Genomic DNA, 17494 nt, shown 5'->3' on the forward strand with positions numbered 1-17494 from the left:
AATATCTGCTGCTATTCATCCACTGACTTTCCCTGGAGTATACTTTCCCAGCCATTTAAACAACTCTCTCTTCATATCTCTAATTGCCCTGATTTAATTCGAGGACGCTGGTTTGAGACCCAAGTTGCTCTTCCTCGAACTGAATTTGAATAATTATAAACATGGTAGAATTTATTTCCTACAGTATCATTAACTCTTGAGATCTCTTGTTAATTCTACTTTATTTCACATCATTAGCAACATTCCCTTTTAAGCTATGCAGCTATACCACTTCAAGGGTTAGCAATGAATATGCCAATCCCATTCCTGGCATTCATTTTCGTTTTTAGAAGTACATGAGGGAGATGGTGGCATTGTGGTAATGTCAATGAGAAAATAATCCAGAGGATCAAATCCCAATCACTATGGCAACTGGTGCAATTCAAATTCAATTAATAAAAATCTGGAATTGAAAGCTAGTCTCAGTGATGGGTACCATGATAACTATCATCAATTGTCATAAAAACCCATTGGGTTCAATAAGGCCTTTCAGGGAAGGACATCTGCTCGCCTTACTCAGCCTGGCCTATCAGCTGCCCCCTGAAATGGCCATGCAAGCCTCACCAGTTCAAGGGCAATTAGGGATGGGCAACAAATATGAGAAGAGACAGATGAGCCTTTTTGATGAGCTTTCATATGATTAATAGATGTACCTGGACATTGACTAAGAAATGAAATGGGACAGCGGTTTGTCAGAGGCTAGTGGGGAATGAAATTTGGGGAATGATGTGGTTGGGTGTGGTGAGAGAATGAAGTGGAAGAGTGTCATGACAGGCACTGGATAACTGGGATTGACAGATGAGTAAGGGGTTGAAATGGGAGTGGAGTGACGTGACATGACAAACACTTGCCAAGGAATGAAATATGGGGAGTGATATGACAGTCACTAGTGGGGGAATGAAATGCGAGGGAGTGATGATTCCTCCCACGTCCTTTCTATAGGGATAACACAACCAGCTCCTAATGGGGCAAGCACTTCCACAGTTACAACATCAGAAACAGTAGATTACGTACAGGAGCCATAGGGAACGATCACAGTCAAATGCTCCTTGGTGAAGTGTCAATGCTGCACCCTGACAGTGAGCACCCCACCCCCAGCACTTCAGTAGGTGTAAAGTAGGAACTGAGAGGTCACTTACTTTTCAAGTTCATCCTGGGAATGGGCGAAAGTGCAACTGGCTCCTCGAGGACAGCCTCCCCGCTGCCTCAGGTCCCGGCACATGCTTGTTTTGTATTTGCTGCTTTGAGCTGACTGCATTGTGGAAAAATAATGAGAAAGCTTGACTTGGAAGTATACAGCCTGTAGCTCACACAATTCTCTGCTCAGAGGACCTGGCATTGCAAACAGCAGTCTTAGCATTTCCCTCGGTGGCTGAATTTCTCATACACTCTCTCACAGACATAAATACAAAGTGTCTGGCTTGTTAAAAGGTTAGAGAGAAAACCAAATTCCCACAAGAGGGTTTTGACTGCATCAATCCTGCTGGAAACGGTGTGTGGACACTTGCTTAAAGGGAGGACCTGGCTCAGCTGTCACACATCCTCACAGTACAATAGCAGACCAAAGAGCACTGTGTAAAGAGCCCCACATAAAGAATGGGCGAGATACTTGGAGCCCAAGAACAGAATGCCAGCCACGGCTCAGTTGCAACATCATCACGGGAATGAATGAATGAATAAAAACACATTACTGTGGGTCTGGAGTCACACGTAGGCCAGACCAGGTAAGGACAGCAGTTTCCTTCCCTAAAAGGGCATTAATGAAACACATGGGTTCCGACAATCGACAACGGTTTCATGGTCATCATTGGAGTCTTAATTCCAGACTTTTTTTTTAAAAATTGAATTCAAATTTCATCATCTGCCATAGCAGGATTCAAACCCAGGTCCCCAGAGTAGTAGCTGGGCCTTTGGATTAACAGTCCAGTAATTATACCATTAGGCCAGCGCCTATCCCTGTCAACCAGTCATTAGAGACTTTCTAAAAAAAAAATTTACTCCACCTAAAACTTCAAGGTTTCTATTAGATTTCCTCTTGGCCTTCTCTGCTTCAAGGCTGCTGCTCCATTCTATCAATGTAGCCTCTCAAACTATAGAAACATTCGTGCACTGATGGTTAACATCGGCTGCAAGTGCCATCGTCTGAGCTTGTCCCCAACTCAATTCTTGGCGGACATCACCAGTAGCAGGGATGTAATCGGAGCAAGCTGAACATGGACTGATGTCCCAGGCAGTCCTGAGGGAATGCCGTACTGTTGGAAAAGATGTTAAACAGAGCTCCCTGTCTGCCCTCCCAGTTGTATATTAACAATCACATGGTCCTATTCTAAACAAAGCAGGGGACCTGTCTCTTGTGGCTTGGCCAACATTTACTCCTTAAATCAACACCACCAAAAAAAATTCATAACACTGCTGTTTGTAAGATGTGTGCGCGCAATTTGATTTTATGTGATTTCCTACCTTATGACAATAAGTATATTGGATCTTTAGATCATCGCGATGACACGAAAAGAATTTCATGAAGGGACATTCTTTCTTTATATACGTAAGCACTATGAATTAAAAACAATCAGTGCATATTTGGACCAGGATGATTGCACAACATCATAATGTGGGGCCACACCTGGGATACTGTGAGCAGTTAGTCCTTATAGTCGTTGGAGGTGGTAAGGCAAAAGTTCACTAGATTAGCCCCTGAAAGGAGAAGTGAATGAGAGGGGATCTCATTGAAACATGCAAGATTCCTGAGGGGGCTTGACATAGAAGTTGCTTCCCATGCTAGGGGAAATCCAGAATACGAGCTAACAGCCTCAGGACAGGAGGGGGACAGAGGTGAGGCGCTTTTTCACATAGAGGGCTGTGAAACTTTAGATTTCTAGAGCACAGAGGTTGTGTCAAGGCAGAAGATTTTTTGGAGAACCATGGAATCAAGGGATTTGGGGAGCGGGTGGGAAAATGAAGTTAAAGCTGATAATCAGCCATGATTGGAGTGAATGACAGAATAAGCCTGACGGGTTGTACGGTTTACTTTTCTCCAGTTACTTACTTACGTAGGGTTTTCTTTGGTTCCGAAACGAATAACCAACCGTGTGATGGCATTGCATAAAAGGGGTGTATTATAGTTGTTATAGCAGGGAGCAGTGGGATGCAGCATCTACTTCAGTGTTGTGAGCTCCGCACCTCTGCTGTGTCACTGCAAACAGGTACTGAATAATTTGTGAAGGAGGCAAGCAGTGAGTTGTGAAAGAGCTGACACAGTCTGCACCATTTGAAGTTGGGAGTGAAGCAGACTATTTGTGCACAGTGAGGTACGGGAAACAGCAATGTGACAATGCTCAGTGAAGCTGAAGGATCAATACTCAGACCTGAAGGTCAGTGTGTTTTCCCAATGAGCCATGTACAGAATGTGGAGAATGATTCCAGTCCAGAAAATGGAATCTTGTCAAATTGTAAAAACAGAAAAAGCTTTAAATATTCAGCAGGTCAGCCAGCATTTGTGGAGAGTGACAGCTAACGTTTCAGGTCGATGTTCTGATGATAGGTCAATCAGCATCTGTGGTATTCAGCTTTCTGACTTTTTGTTGAGTTCAAACTCAAGTGTTGGTCACAGCTTCCTTACCTGCTGCTGGTCAGTGCCTTTCTTGCTGTGGTTCTGTATAAAGTCCACCAGGCCATGCACTACTGTCTTTACCGCCACCAGGCCACATTCCAGCTGCTCCCATGTGGGAGGAGGGGCATCTGCAGGAAAACAGAAGATCAGGAAATTATACAAAGAGAACAATAGGTAGAATAATATTGCAGTTAGCAAACTGAACACACACTTAACTAAAGGAATGCCCAGATCCTCACACTGACAGGGGACTGCCTAACCCACTCTCCTGGGAATCCACACTTTGACAGGAACCCGTGCTGAAGGCTCGATTGTAGTTACAGTAGGTCATAATGAGGACAAATGGAATTTTGGCATTTACTGTTAAAGGGATGGAGTTTCAAAACAGGGAAGTGTTGTTGCAATTATCCAAGGTATTGGGGAGACCATATCTGGAGCACTGTGTACAGTTCTGACCCTTGAAGAAGGATGTGCAGTAAATCCTCAGTATCTGCATTCACAATTCGCAAATTTTCCCAACTACACCAAAAAGTAAACAGCAACAAAATTCAACCTCCACAACAAAACTCACGTATCCGTGATTTCTAACTTATTTTTAACGTATTTTTAAACAAGCTCCACACACAAATTTCATAATTCACAGGGTTCTCAAACAGAATCCTAATGGATACACAGGTTTGACTACAATTGTATTGGAGGCAGTTCAGAGAAGGTGCACTATATTAGCTCCAGAAATGAAAGGCTCTCCTTGAGGAAAGTTTGAAGAGTTTAGGCCTACACTCTCTACAGTTCAGAAAAACGAGGGGAGATATACAAGATACAGTCACAGTTGTACAGCACAGAAAGAGACCCTTCAGTCCAACTTGTCCATGCTAAACAGATATCCTGTATAAATCTAGTCCCATTTGCCAGCATTTAGCCCAACGCCCTCTAAACCCTTCCTATTCACGTAGCCATCCAGATGCCTTTTAAATGTTGCCATTGTACCAGCCTCCACCACTGCCTCTGGCAACTCATTCCATACACCCACCACCCTCTGTGTGAAAAAGTTGCCCCTTAGATCCCCATTATATCTTGTCCCTCTCACCTTCAACCTATGCCCTCTAGTTGTGGACTCCCCTACCCTGGGGAAAAGGTCTTGGCTATTTACTTTATCCATGCCCCTCATGATTTTATAAACTTCTATAAGGTCACCCCTCAGCCTCTGATGCTCCAGGTAAAATAGCCCCAGCCTGTTCGGCCGCTCCCTATACTCAATCCCTCCAACCCCAGCAACATCCTTGTAAGTCTTTTTTGAACCCTTTCAGGTTTAACATCCCTCCTTTAGCAGGTAGATGCTGAAGGGGAATGACAAAATAGACAGATGATGATCCCCTTTGTGGGCCAATCTAGAGCTAGAGGACATAGCTTTAGGATAAGGGGTAGCAGATTTAAAACAGAGGGAGAAGGAATCACTTCTCTCAAAAGGGACGGGAATCTATAGAATTCACTAGCTTTGAATGTGGAGAACACAGGCACACGGAGTAAATTGAAGGAGGAGATAGATAGACTTTTAATCTGTATTGGGTTACAGGGTTATAGGGAATGGGCAGGAAAGTGGAGGTGAGGCTGAGAGCAGATCAGCCAACTTCATATTAAATGGCGGAGCAGGCTCAAGATGAATTGCCTACTTCTGCTACTAGTTCTTATGATACAGCTCCTTTCAGACTGAAATATCCTCAAGGTATTTCACAGTGAATTGACTATCAAACAAAATGCAACAAGCCAAAGGTCATGTGACTAAAACACCAAGTAGGTTTTAAAGGAAGGTTGTGTGTGTAAGTGAAGGTAAAGGGAGAGGAAGAGTCTAAATATGGACTGTCAGCTGCTGTGGGCTGAGAAAGGTGCAGCACGTGAGCCAGCCCTCCCTGTTAGTTATCATCTGTGGCTCTTGGGAACTCAGGTGGTAGGGAGGGCACTGGGTCACGGCCACATTTATGGCAGTGTGAGATCATGTTGTGATTTTCCTGTCAACTGATTCCCTGCACAAGAAATTGAGGTTTCATTGTAAAGTTCTCTAGAAAATGCTGAGATTTATAACTGGATACAAGGGGTAGCTTCCTACTTCCAAAGCTCATATAAACTGTCTCAGGCTGGCCATGTCTACTGCCCATTTTCCTAACTGGAACTAAGTTCTTTTCACTCATCATTCTTGCACTTGCTGAGCTATACTGAAGCTCATAAGTACCAAAGAGACTCTTGGCCCATTGAGTCTGTGGAGCTAAAAAGATATACAACTAACTACACTAGCCCCACTTTCCTACACTAGGCCCATAGCCTTGAATGCTATGACACTTCAAGTGCTCATCTAAGTACTTTTTAAGAAGGTCGAGGTTTCTGCCTCAACTAGCCTCCCAGGCAGTGGATTCCTCTGGATGGATGCATTTTTCCTTAAGACCCCTCCGAACCTGTTGCCTTTCACTTCAAAATGACGTCCCCTTGTTACTGACCATCCGACTAAGGGAATAGCTGCTTTCTATTCACCCTGTCCATGCCCCTCAATCTTTTACACCGCTATCAGGTCCCCCTGTCAACCTTCGCGGCTCTAAAGAAAGCAACTCGAGCTTATCCAGCCTCTCTTCACATGTGAACTGCTCCATCCCAGGCAACATCCTGGTGAATCTCCTCTGTAGTCCCCTCTAGTGTAATCACATCCTTCCTATAGTGTGATGATCAGAACTGCACAAAGCAATGGCCCAACCAAAGTCTTGTACAGCTCAAACATGACCTCCCTGCTCTTATAATCTATGCCTCAACTGGTAAAGGCAAGCCTCCCATATACCTTCTGAAACACCCTACTAGCCTGTCCTGCCACCTTCAGGGTTGTGAACAAGCTTGTTTTTTATTCCATAGTGCATCACCTCACATTTATCAGGGTTAAATCCCACCGGTCACCAATCTGCCCATTTGAACAATCTGTTTTTTGAACATCCTCCTGTAACCTAACACCTTCTCCCTCAATGTCAAACATCCAGTCCATCTTTGTGCCATCTACAAATTTACTTATCCAGCAGTGCCTCAGTTTTAAAATGCTCAACCTTGATCTGAAATTTTCACTGCACTCAATAGACAACCGTCACCACCCCAAACCCAAGTCTCTGTAATCTTGTCCAGCATTCAGTACTCTGGTACCTCAGCCTTCTGCTAAATCTAGCCTCAAGCACCCCAATTTTAATCACTACACCATTGGCAGCTATGTCTAAGTCTTCAGCTGCCCAGGCTGCAAACTCTGGAATTCCCTCCACAAAACTCTCCATCTCACTACTTATTTCCTCTTTTGAAATGATCCATAAGACTCAGATTTGCAATCATCACCTGCCTGATAACTGCCTTGTAAGTCAGTGTCAAAGTTTGTTTGTTAACATGAGATGCACCTTAGGCATTTCCTTATTTTAAAGTCTCTACATCAATGTAAGTTGTTGTTGATGGCTATTTTTGATTCCCCAGTTTGCCCGAATCAGAGCTGGGACAACATGAGAGGGGACTAGTTTTTAAACCCATTCGAATGAACAGCTGTTTCCAGTACCTGGACTGGGGTCGATGTTGGCCAGTAACTCGAGGTGTGGACGAAGGCGGTTTAGATTGGCAGGGTCTCCAGTTCGTTGAAGGGCAATTGTCAGCTCCTGAACACTCTGTGCGAAGGAGGCAGGTGTCTGCAACTGCGAGTAAGGAACAGACAGCAAAGAGCTATCATAAATGACGTTCATGAAATCCCTCACAGCTCCACATCACCCAGCTGACATCACAAGACATCAAGTGAGAAAAAGGTGAAACAATCTGGGACTAAACTGGCTCCATCAGCAGAGCACATACAACAGTTAAAGAACACAGAGTACAGAATCAGACAGATGCCTGCTAGGCCTATCTTTTGAATGAATGTGACCAACTCTCTATCAATATGCATCCTCCAGGCGTATGAGCTTAGCATAAAAAATACCTGCAAGCTGAGTAGGGTTAATTTATTGTTCGCAATTCAATCCTGCTTTGGGACCACTCCACATGGTGTAGCGTTGGGCTTAAAAAAAAATCTCCAAACAAGATCATTAACGGTTAGAAACAAGAAAAAACTGCAGATGCTGGAAATCAAGGTAGACAAACAGGAGGCTGGAGGAACACAGCAACCCAGGAAGCACCTGGTGGAAAGCAGCAGTCAACGTTTCGGGTATTACCCTTCTTCAGGATGGTGGGGGTAGGTGGATATCGGTAGTAGGTATGACCTGGTCTGTTGACGGGAGGCACAAATCCAGTTGCTGGCTGGAAGAGCGGGGGGGTCAGTAGGTGGAATGTAAGGGAGGAGGTGGGTCTGGAAAGGGAGCCAGGGGATGGGTGGGAAGGTTGTTCGGAATTAGAGAACTCAACGTTGGGTCCTTTGGGCCGCAGTTGGATGATAAAGGTGTTGTTCCTCAAATGTGCAATCTGCATCACCAGATGTGCGCGTGAGCGCGCAGTTGAAATGGGCAGTGACTAGGGAGGTTAGGCTGGCCATTACAGGCCAGGCAAAGATGCTCAGCGAAACCGTCACATAGTGTACATTTGGTCTCACCGATGTAGAGAAGACCACACCGGGAGCACTGGATGCAATAGACTCGGTTGGAGGAGATGCGGGTGAAGCTCTGTCTCACTTGGAAGGGCTGTTTAGAGGGGATTGCACGTCCATAGTAAAGATGAAGCGCTGGGGACCAGGGACCTGAAAGTTTCTGAAGAGGGAGGGTGTGGTTTGTGTTCTGGATGTACATGGGGAGTGCCTGGACCAAGGGGAAGGGAATGGAGTCGAGGTAGGAAGAATGGAGTTTGATGCGGAGATGATGGGTCGGCTGGGGTAGTTGGATTTGTGGATCTTGGGGAGCGGGTAGAACTGGGCAGTGTGGGGCTGGGGGATAAAGGCTGGAGGCATTAGAGGGGAGGTCACCAGAAGCAGTGAGGTCACGGACACTGTGGATTAATTGGAAATGATAATGTGTAATTGAAGGAGGAATTATACGGAAAGCAGGCCCAGTGCAAAAGCAGCCTGTTTCGTCTAGAAGGTAACTGCACTGACCTGGGCTGGGGCCTGGAAAACAGACTATTGTACAGAGATAGTACGAACTGCCATGCTGGAGACTGAGATAACAAGGTATGGAGCTGGAGGAACACAGCAGGCCAGGCAGCATCAGAGGAGCAGGAAAGCTGACATTTCGGGTCAGGACCCTTCTTCAGAAATGGAGGAGGGGAAGGGGGCTCTGAAATAAAGAGAGGGGCGGGGGGGTGGGGGCGGGTGGTGTGTGGTGATAGCAGGTAGACAGTGTACCGGATAGGTGGGAGAGAGGACAGACAGGTCAAGGAGGCGGGGATGAGAGGGGCTGGGGAAGGTAGGTGGGATGGCGATAGGTGAGTGCAAGCAGGCAGTGGTGGGGATTGGTCAGTGAGGTGGGAGAAACAGATAGGTGGGAGAGAAGATGGACAGAGCAAGGAGGCGGGGTGAAAGGCGGAGCTGGTCTTGGGATGAGATCGGGGGTGGGGAGATTTTGAAGCTAGTAAAGTCCACATTGAGACCATTGGGTTGTAGAGTTAAGTCAGAGATATCTGGAGTTACTTGCACAACAGAACACCTGGGAAAGTACTGGCTAGTATATGAAATGGTGATACAGCGCAGAACATTAGATTCTGAACAGTATTAATATCAGGGGCTTTGGCCCACTCATTGGACTGTCATCATTGGCCTGGGACTCTCAAACCCAGTCTGCAGATCTTCACCATTGGACTTGGGTTTGTAAGACCGGCACCATGGAATCCAAAATAGAACTTTAAAGGCTACCACCACTAGTCTCCAATGAGCAGAAAGGTAGTGATACGTATTAGCTGAACTAGTAAACTAGAGTAACCTAACAGATGATTCACCCATTAGTCTGTATGTATATTAATTAAAGCTAATAAATTTGCTGTGTATTGAAGCGCATGCGTCCTGCTGTATTCATTTTGATTAGACCTTAAAAGAACTCATTAGTTACTTTCAGCCTAACAGTACACATGGACTGAAGTGAATTTTATGTAGTTATACGCACACACACGCAGACTCCTACCCACCCTTGGGCTGTTTGATATAACAACAGCATGAGCTGCTGGGATGTCATTTTACACACTACAAGCAAAAAGTCCTGCATTTGCAGGAACAGCTCATTCCCCACCCCATGCACACTCTCCCCTATCACAGACTCTACCCACTCATTTAATCCCCTTCCCATCCCACATACACTCTCCCCTATCACAGGCTTTTGTCTCAGAGGGGATGGTTGCCTTAGCAGTTTGTTTGGGTCTGGATAAACAAAGCTTAAACTGCCATACCTTGTCAATGATGGACTGCATGTGAGATTTGTGTGACAGGTCTCCGTAAAGGAGAGAAGACCACTGGTCAGGAGCAATGCGAAGGCCAGCTTCCATGGCGATCTGCACAATCTGAGAGTCGTGTTCCCGCCGTAGTGCTTCATACGTCCGAAACTCCTCTTTCAGTTGCATCAGAGAGGAATCTTCATCTCGCTTTGTGACCTGCAACAGTGATTAACCATCAAACATCGGCTCAGGAACGAAGCAAGCATCAGATGCAGGCTCAGGAACGAAACAACTGTAATTGCAGGCTCAGAAACAAAGCAACCATTAAACACAGGCTGAAATAAATCAACATGCAACTGTTGAACACAGTACCAGGAACAAAGTAACAATGAAAAACAGGTCAGAAACAGCGAAGAAATTTGTTCAGCTCAAATTAAAGGAGATCAATTGTACCTGTGCCTTTGGTAAAACTCCCTAGTTAGTCCAACTTGCTCTTTCAGAATGGCCCTGCATGTCCTCTTTTAATCTATTTCTCTAATTCATTCATGAAAGTTGATCAGGAATCTGCTTGGATCACCCTTTCAGCAGGGCGTTCTGGATCACAACATGCTGTAGAAAAGAAATTCTCATCCTGCCTCTCTTGTTTTGAGAATTTTCTTTAATTCATGTCCCACTGGTCACCAGCTCTCTTGCCAACGGAAACTGTTTCTCTTTGAGCTCTCCATGCCTCATTTAAACACCTCTATTACATCTTTCACGTACCTTCTATCTGCCATGAATCTGACCACTTCACCAGTCTTTTGGCACCCTCCTGTAGTCAGCTACTATCCTTCTCGTTGTTTGATACACTCACTCATTTACATTTTATAGCACCAGGGACATGGCAGGACAATCCAAATCATTTGACAGGAGCATTAGCAGTCAAATGTTATTCAGGCCATCAACCACAGAATCATCACAATGCAGGGAGTAAGGCTGTTCTGCCCATCATGTCTGCACTAGTTCCTTGAATAAACATTTCACTTAGATGCTTTTTCCCACCTTCTCCTTGTAACCCTGCACATTAATATTTAAGAAAAAAAAACAAAACAGTCTAATTCTATTTTGAAAGCCGCTAATTGAGCCGGTCAAGGTCAACACTGGAACAGATGACCAACAGCTTGGTTCAAGAGGTAGATTTTAAATAGCATCTTAAAAAGGTGGAGAAAGGAGACAGATGCAGAGGCTTAAAGAGGGAATTCTGGAACTTAGGGCCTTATCAGTAGAAGGCATGGTCACTACTGCTGGAGGGATAAAAACAGAGGTCAAAACTGGAGGAGCACAGAGATCTTACAGGGTTGGAAAGAAGTTGCAGAAATATTCAAGGATGAGACCATGCAGAGATTTGAAACAAGGATCAGACCTCAAACACAGACGATCATTTCAAAACATGCATTGGTTCTGCAGCAGAATCAATACAGGCCAGTCACGAACAACCATGATAAATAAATGGATTTGGCGAGAGTCAGGATACAGGCAGCAGAGTTTTGATGAGTTCAAGTTTATGAAGAGTAGAAGCCAGGAAGCTCTGCAGGTAAGCATTGGACATTACCTTTGGAATCAATGAAGTACATGTTAAAAACCAAAAGAACTGCGGATGCTGTAAATCGGGAACAAAAACAGAAGTTGCTAGAAAAGCTCAGTAGGTCTGGCCAAGAGGAGGGAAGATGCCATGGAAGTGCAACCTGAAGGTTTTAATGATGGACTGGATGCAAGGTCTGAAGCTCACCTTGTGAAATACTGGATCTTAAGGTTGGCAACAGTGTGGATCTACATCACATACTGGTCAGGGGAATAGAGGTGGTCAGGGTGATTAGGACCAAGACAAATGCTATGTTCTTCCCAATGTTAAATCAAAGGAAATTTCTACCCCACCAATTCTGGACAGAAGGCACACAGAGTGACAAATCCTGGCTATTGGAGAAGTTGAGTCAGAATGATGGTGAGTCGTCGGTGTACATGTTGGGTAGTGCTGTAGAACAGAGGGACCTACGGGTTTAAGATACATTCTTTGAAGTTTGCATCACATGTAGACAGGGTGGTTAAAAAGGCATTTGGCACACTTGCCTTTGGGTATAGAGAGAGTTGGGAAGTCATGTTGGTGTTGTACAACACATTGGTGAGGCCTGTTCTGGAATACTGTGTCCAGTTCCAGTCACCTAGTTGTAGGAAGGATATTATTAAGCTGGAGAGGGTCCAGGAGAGACTTACCAGGACGTTTGAGTTATAAAGGAAGGCTGGATAGGCTGGGACATTTTCCACTGGACTGTAGGAGGTTGAAGTTTATAAAATAATGAGGGGTACAGAGAGAGGTAATGGTGGTTGCCTTTTCTCTAGCATTGGGGATCTCAAGACAAGGGGGCACATTTTTAAGGTGAGAGAAGAGCAATTTAAAAAAAGACAGGAGGACAAATGTTTCTTTTTAAACAGAGGATGGTTCACAAGTGGAATGAACTTCCTGAGAAGTGGTGGATGTGTGTACAATTACAATGTTTAAAAGACATTTGGATGAGTACACGAATAAAAAATAAGTTTGGAGGGATAAAGGGCCCAGAGCAGGCAGGTTTGACTAGTTTAGTTTGGCATCATGTTCGGTGTGGACTAGTTGGACCAAAGGGTCTGTTTCCATGCTCTATGTCTGTATGACGATATTAAATGCAACACGAATGAACTCTGTCATCAGCAAACCTTTGAGACAATGTACATCATAGTCAAGAATACACAAATTACGTATGTAATTTGGCTGATATCCTTAAACAAAATCAGTGGCCTTCAGTCTGCATATTCCATCCCAAACCCAAACCTACTTTGAAACAGGAGGCTCTGTACAGCAGCTGCACCACGTGCCCAATGCTGGTCTTTGAGGCTTGAGGAAATCGAGGCTCCAACCTCTGGACGACAAACAACACCAAGACTTTTCTAGAGAGTGCGGAGCCATCTTCCAGTGCAAGCAGGACCAGTTTGAGGGCTTCTTCCTGCATAGCTGGGAGCCAAAGAGGTCATTAATCAAGATTACAGATATCAAACACTTGCAATCTGACTGACAACACACCATTTGAGATCTGGTCCTTAAAAATGGTCCTTAACTGCGCTCCAGTTCCAGCCCAGCCGCCTCCTATTCCCAGTCCGGAGCCGACCCCTGCTACCCCCAGTCCCGGTCCAATGATTTTAATTTATTTCCTACTATACAGTTTCTGACTGACCAATTCCAATAATGCCTTCATTAGGATATAAAGAGAGTAAAATTTAACATAAATGAAACAGTCATATCATACAGAGGATGGGAAGAATGGTGCTTTCAAATAATAGTTCTAACTTTAATGCTCTTTGGATTTTGAGAGAAAGCATACAATTGGGATAGTGTGGACAGTGCTTTACTTTGTGACTAACCCCATGCTGTCCCTGTCCTAGAAGTGATCGATGGGTAGAGTATTGTTAGTGCTTTACTTTGCATTTTTGGTTTGGTTTGAAACAGCAGGGGTAGCTTTATTTTCTACTTCTACAGGTGAGGCGACGGCCTGGTGGTATTATCCGGATCTCTGGATTAACAGTCCTGTGACAATGTTCTGGGGATCCGAGCTCGAATCCCACTATGGCAGATGGTGGAATTAGAATTCAATAAAGTATCTGGAATTAAGAATCTAATGATGACCGTGAATCCATTGTCAATTGTCGGAAAAACCCATCTGGCTCACTAATGCCCTTTAAAGAAGGAAACTGCCATCCTTACCTGGTCTGGCCGACATGTGACTCCAGACCCACAGCAATGTGGTGGACTCTTAACTGCCCTCTGGGCGATTAGGGATGGGTAATAATAAATGCTGCCTAGCCAGCAATGCCCTCATCCCGCGAATGAATAAAAAAAAAATTAGAAGTGTAGAGTTAGCTTTACTTTTAGTTTAAAAGATTAAAAGAGGGCTTTACTTTCAGTTGAGAGAGGGGCTTTGCATCTAACCCTGTCCTCAGTGACAGAGATGGGGACAGTGTAGAAAGAGCTTTACTCTGTATCTAGCCTCACGCTGTCAGTGTCCTGGGAGAGTTTGAGGGGACAGTGTTAGGGGACCTTTACTTACTCACTTTTAGTTTACTTGCAGCTTAAAAAAAAGAGAAAGCGTTACTCTGTATTTAACCCCATATGGTCTCTGTCTTGGGAATGTTTGATGGAAGACAGTGAAGCTTGACAGTTTAAAAGAGTAAAGAGAGCTTTACTCTCTATCTGACCCCATGTTGTCTGTCCTGTGAGTACATTGGTAGGACAGTGAAGACTGCAAGATAAGTAGCAGAACTAGGCCATTCATTCCATCAACAGTGAAATGGGAGGTTTACTCGGTATCTAACTCTTGCCTTAGAACTGCTCCATTCCCCAGCATTCTTGGGCAGCAACACTGATCCAGAAATCGCAAAAGAAAACCATCTGTTTGAAGAAAGAGGTCTAAAACCCTGACAGGTTAACACATCTAGGAGTACTAAGTATCAACTTGCTGTACCACAGCCATTCAGTAACCCTACCTGGTCCAAGAAACTGGCAGCCCCTGGCTCGGACAGCTGCCCAGAGGTTGGATGAGAGTTGCTGTGGGTTTTGATGCTGAAGGATGAGTTCAGTGACTGTGCGCTCCCCCAGTGAGCGAGCAGCTCTCATTGCCCGAATCCGGCCTTCCTCTTCCACCAGCTGACAGTGAACCAGTGTAACCAGCTTCCTCTGCATGGGCCTGCTCAGCACGCTCTGTGCAGCGCTGCTGAGCACCACACCTGCAATACAAAACACTACAGCTCAGTACAGGCCATGGGACAGTGCAACAGTGTAAGAGGGCAGGGCTGGACCTGAGCAGCTGGCACAGGCTGGAACCAGGTCCACAGCTCCTGCACTACCAAATATCGCTGACCATCACGGATACAGACATCAAACTGGAGCAGGCCAAGAAAGTCGGCCAGCTTCCATGGGGTACAGTTCAGCATCCTGTCTGTTTTCCCGGTATTCCACTGCATTAGTGCCAAGCTTACAACCCGAGAGCACTGGAGAAAAGGGAGTCACATATCCTGCAGAGAAACATGGCAATTGGCAGTCACTAACTGTATCAGGGACGGGCTGTAAAAAGGAAGAATTTCTGTCTCAGTGACATAATTTTTAACAAGCAATAGTTAAGTTGAAATTACAAATGAAACAGCCAGCTGCAGTAACACTGTGGGATTTCCCTTCCCACCACTTTGAGGGCTGGAATTCCTGCTCTCAACTGACCTCTTTTGTTTCAGGCTGGATTTAACCTATTTTCCACGCCCTTTGTCAACTCACTTCAGTAACAGTCTACGTCATTCCCATGGCCACTGGGTGTTATGAAATAATCAGATTGTGGGTTTGTTCAAACAACAGCTTGCATTTACATCTCTAACACTGTAACATGTCCCAGGGCACTTTGAAACCTCTTTCAAAGGGTTAAATTTTAAAGGTCATCTTAAGAAGAGCGCGTTAAAGGGCAGGAATTCCAGAACCAGGGGCCTAGCAGCTGTAGGCAGGGCCACCAATGGTAGACTGAAAGGAGCAGGGGATAGATAAATGGTCAGAATTGGAACTCTGATATGAAGGGTCAAGCATGGACAGATTGAACACCAACAGGATAAGACACCGTTAAAGAGCTCATGATTCATGCAACATGAGCCTGCTCAGTAAAAGACAATCTGCAAACACACAGCTCTGATAACCAGGGGATGTCAAGGTCGTCTTCAATCTTTTTGAATATTTTCAGAAGCAGTAAGGATTCTACAGGATTGACAAGGTCACTTCTTAACAGCACCGTGGCTGTAGCGACAGCACACAGACTGCAGCAGCTCACAGTGCCTTCCCAAGGCCACTCAAGAGATGAATGATACATGCTGGCCCAGACACCATCAACATCCCGTGAAATAGCTGCTCAGGCACCTGACATAACATCTTCCCTCCCAACTACCCACCCCTCCCTCCTCACTAACCAACCCCCATCCCAACTCCCTACCTACACTCATCTGTACTGGCTTTATTCTCTATTTATTTCAGAGCCCCCTTCCCCTCCCCCATTTCTGAACAAGGGTCCAGACCCAAAACATCAGCTTTCCTGCTCCTCTGATGCTGCCTGGCCTGCTATGTTCATCCAGCTCCACACCTTGTTATCTCAGACTCCAGCATCGGCGGTTCCTACTATCCTTGCCTAGAACCACCTCACAGGCCTGAAATTTGGGCTGCTAGCCACAGGCATTTTCTTCCTGAATGGCTTGCTGAGCGGAAGGCACTGTGTGTTGGTAACTGCATGTGGGCACTATGCTCCACACTTTTGCATGTTGTGTTTATGGGTTGAAGCATGGGGGCATCATGAAGCATTGACAGTTACAGCACAGCGCCAGGGCCTACATTTCTTTGTCCACTCTAAATAGGACAGTTTGTCTACTGCCCCTCTCTGGTGTTTCAGGGGTACGGAGCAGCTCTTGGGGTGAGCGATCTGCGAGCCGCATACCTTCCAGGCAATTGGGAACCGCCCACCAGACTAAGAGGAGGGACAATGCTGGCAAAGTTCACACTGGGAGTGTGGCAGGATCATCAGACAAGGTTCCAGGTTATGCCCTGTGAATCAGGTACCCAGATCACTTGGAACTTGTAAGCCCACAGAGATGGACTGGATGACCGAATAAAGCCAGGGCAAACATTTCTGCTGGCCTTTACAGAAATCTTCTAATCAACGTCTTTCTTCACTGATAATTATCCCCTACGAGTTTTACAATTAGGATTTTCCAGCTCAAGAAACTGCCCATCTTTAAATCTAAGTTTAGGATGGCACGGTGGCTAGCACTGCTGCCTCACAGCGCCGTGGACCTGGGTTCGATTCCAGCCTTGGACGACCCTGTGAGGAGTTTGCACATTCTCCCTGTGCCTGCATGGGTTTTCCTCAGGTGCTCTGGTTTTCACCCACAATCTCAAAGATGTGCAGGTTAGGAGGGTTAGCCATGGTTTAAAAACCCCATGTGGAGCTTGGGGTCTGGGTGGGATGCTCTTTGGAGGGTCAGTACGGAGTCAATGGGCCAAATGGTCTCTTTCTGTACTGTAGGATTCTATGATTATTGTGAGCGCCAATAACTTGAACTGCAAATTAATTTGAAGGCGGTTAGTCAGCATACAGGTGTCCAGTAACATGGGATTTTAAGGGTTCTAACAGGGGAAGATAATGTGATGACCACCCGCAGCATATCATGGACAATTATACAGAGTTAACAGCTAAATCTCAGTAAAGTAACACCCGAGGCAGAGTCTGGACACACATTCACATTAGTATGCAAAACACTTGGTCTGCAAATGGCAGCTAGTTTAATCAGCAACATAAGGAAAGGTATTGGGGAAAGATATAAACTCTGCAGGCAGTGATTTCCCCACATCTGCAGGGTCAGAGAGTCTCCATAAAAGGCATGACTCACGCAGAATTTCAGATGACAGAATAGGTT

General features: G+C 45.3%; 1 protein-coding gene across 8 annotated transcripts in view; it reads right to left on the bottom strand.

Moving 5' to 3' along the window:
• LOC109915908 (roquin-1-like) overlaps positions 1-17494 on the bottom strand; it is a 100842-nt gene that overhangs the window by 34551 nt on the left and 48797 nt on the right. For all 8 annotated transcript variants that reach the window (XM_020515583.2, XM_048601808.1, XM_048601807.1 and 5 more), the window contains 6 exons: positions 14543-14782; positions 12841-13016; positions 10010-10210; positions 7215-7347; positions 3659-3777; positions 1179-1291 (listed from right to left, as the gene is read on the bottom strand). In XM_020515583.2, the coding sequence (XP_020371172.2) occupies positions 1179-1291; positions 3659-3777; positions 7215-7347; positions 10010-10210; positions 12841-13016; positions 14543-14782 (982 nt within the window). The remainder of the gene's footprint in view (positions 1-1178; positions 1292-3658; positions 3778-7214; positions 7348-10009; positions 10211-12840; positions 13017-14542; positions 14783-17494) is intronic.

The sequence above is a fragment of the Rhincodon typus genome, chromosome 10 (assembly GCF_021869965.1).
Source record: "Rhincodon typus isolate 14 chromosome 10, sRhiTyp1.1, whole genome shotgun sequence".
In the NCBI taxonomy this organism is placed as follows: Eukaryota; Metazoa; Chordata; class Chondrichthyes; order Orectolobiformes; family Rhincodontidae; genus Rhincodon; species Rhincodon typus.